Source organism: Sitodiplosis mosellana, unplaced genomic scaffold (genome assembly GCF_009176505.1).
Source record: "Sitodiplosis mosellana isolate CC-2019 unplaced genomic scaffold, AAFC_SMos_1.0 Smas_scaffold_1322, whole genome shotgun sequence".
Taxonomy (NCBI): Eukaryota; Metazoa; Arthropoda; class Insecta; order Diptera; family Cecidomyiidae; genus Sitodiplosis; species Sitodiplosis mosellana.
The window spans coordinates 1-2,732 of record NW_022596564.1 but is presented as its reverse complement, the minus strand read 5'-3'; the positions used below and the strand labels follow the sequence as shown (position 1 = coordinate 2,732).

The 2,732-nt window shown below is 37.2% G+C and overlaps 1 protein-coding gene across 1 annotated transcript; it reads left to right on the top strand.

The window, feature by feature from the left end:
* Positions 1-102: 102 nt before the first annotated feature.
* On the top strand, positions 103-2,683 carry LOC129571107 (cell surface glycoprotein 1-like; the record flags this gene model as incomplete). Its single annotated transcript, XM_055450871.1, has 2 exons — positions 103-252; positions 1,918-2,683. Coding segments are annotated over exons 1-2 (916 nt in total), but the record flags the coding sequence as incomplete, so codon positions are not given.
* Between the last annotated feature and the right edge of the window lie 49 nt (positions 2,684-2,732).

The following is a 2,732-nucleotide window of genomic DNA, read 5'->3' as shown; positions in this document are numbered from 1 at the left end:
AACAGTTTTATTGAAGAAGTAACACATAGTCAGTGTAAAGTTGATTGGAAATTCAAAATGAATTTTAAAGTCATAGTATTGGTTGTTGAAATTTACTTGAAAATGGTAAATTCACTAGCCATACCTGTCAATCTTCCTGCAGCTCAAACAAAGAATGTGGGTCCAATAATCGATCCGCCAAAAAAGTACGATTCACCAGCTAAAACCACTGCTAACCCAGTTCTACTGAATTTAACTCCAACGATTTCAACAGTAGGTGCTGTCGTGTAGGCTGTTACAGGTGTAGTCAATGGAGCTGTAGAGGATGTTACTGACGTGATTCCTCCGGTAGTAGATAATGTAAAAGGGACCGTGAATCAAGTGGTAGATGCTGTTTCTCCAATCGTAGATGATGTAACAGGGACCGTGAATCAGGTGGTAGATGCTGTTTCTCCAATCGTAGATGATGTAACAGGGACCATGAATCAGGTGGTAGATGCTGTTTCTCCAATCGTAGATGATGTAACAGGGGTTTTGAATACCGCGACTAACGCTATACCACAGGTTACAAATTCCGTGTGTGCACCTCCATTGCCTCCTATTCCGACCGGTGCGAAGAAACCTACACCTAAAAAACCATGTAAGGAAGATCATCATCCGGCTCATCAGGGTAAACCCAAGGGGAAATCACATAATCTTAAAAAGAATGAACACCGTAGATCAACATCGTCATCGTCTTCTTCTTCTTCTTCTTCTTCTTCTTCTTCGTCATCATCTTCTTCCTCAAGTGATCGTTACGGCAAAAAACACTAAAAACTCGAAGAAGTCATATTCGTAATCGAACGTAAACCAAGTCACTTTAAATGTCATTAATCAACAATATTTCGACTTGAATACCAACTAACAACAATCCAAATTCCATTGGTTTATTTTAATTTTGAATGATTTTTTTTACCAAAAATTTGAAAACAGCATTCATCTCCTACCTAATCGATAAAGTAAAGGCTTTTAATTTTGATCATTTCATATTTTTCTAAAAATAAAAATAGAATATTGAGCGTTGCATTTTAAAAGTGTTTTTTTTCGTATCTTGATCAGTTCCATCGTATAATAAAGGCTATGATTGAAATTCATTGGGATTGAAGCTGGATTTCATGTTTCATAAGGCTTAAAATGATTTATCGCCGAATTGAAAATGTTTCGGTCGCAATAAATCCAAATGCTAAACCAAATTGATTCAAATATAGAATTTTGATGTGTTCTTGCGAATGGTTTCGATTGGCTGCAGTTGCGTTTCATTACAAGCAATGAGAAAGTGCATGGTTTGAACGAATCATTGCGAACGACTTTTTTATTTATTTATAATCAACCATATGTTCCTCACTCCCATATGAGGTATTTGCACAGACAGCCGCGCGTTGTCAATTATTCCATGAGTAAGTGACACTCTCATTTTTTTTTGTTGACTTTTTTATCATCTCTTTATTTAAAAAAAATGAAAAAAAGATTTGAAATTCGATGTCCAAATTCAGAGGAGCCCATGTCTTTCTTCAACGTTTTTTTTAAATTGTGAATATCCTAATATAAATGGTGATCGGAAAAAAAGATTGTAATGAAAACACAATTATGCAAATAATTTTTGATTCAAGTTACAATACGTTATATATTTTCCGGTATCTCTTGAATATGCTAAATAGAAAAATTTTGCTTTCGCAAATGTACACAATTCGAACATAGGCTCGGTTAATTCTGAGCAGAAATTGAGGGTGATCCACAATTTCGAATTTGAAGAGCAAAAAAAAAAAAGGTCCTCACTTTTGAAAACCGATTCTATCTAGTGTAAAACCAGTCTCCGAAACCGAAAAAAGTGAGGACTAAAAAAAAGGTCCGAAAATGGCAACGGGTCCAAAAAAATCGTTGGGGGTCAAATTTTGCCAGGGAGAAGTAGAAACTAAAAAAGAAGTTGCACCGCTACCAACTGTCCTTGAACCCGTTCCAACTCCTGCGAAGAATCCACAAATTAAAGCAAAATCTGAAGAGCCGATAATTGACCCACCGAAAAGACAAAACGATAAAGAAACTTTAGATACACCTAAAATAAAAGAAATATACGTAGAATCAGACCCAACGCTTATACCAACAAACGAACCAATTGAAGAGCCGAAAATTACAACGACTCAATACCTAGCTGAGCCAACGGTTGACCCAGAACTTCATCCAATCGATCTATTGTTATATAGAACAGATGAACTGGAGTCACCAATTGAACCATTGTTCGAATCGCCTGTCGTAGAGCTTGAAAAAAATGTAGAAAACGAAGAAGAAGTTGCATCAGCTCCAACCGTTCCTGAACCTGTTGCGGCTCCCACAACAGACATAGATATTATTACAAAAGTTGAAGACCCGATGATCGATTCACCGAAAGAACAAAACGATGAAGAGCCCGCAGATATGGTGGAAATAGAACCAATATACGTAGAATCAGACCCAGTGCTTACACCAACTAACGATCCGATGGAAGAGCCAAGCACTACAACGACTCAATACCAAATAGAGCCAACAGATGATCCAGAACTACATCCAATTGATCCGTTATTATATCCAACGGAAGAACCGGAGTCAAAAGTATATGAAATCGACTATGAGGAGTCACCAATTGAACCAGTGTTTGATTCGGGGGTTGAATCGCCTGTCATTGAAGAACGTAAACACCATCAATGTGCTTGTACAAGAAAGTACAAACCCGTTTGTGC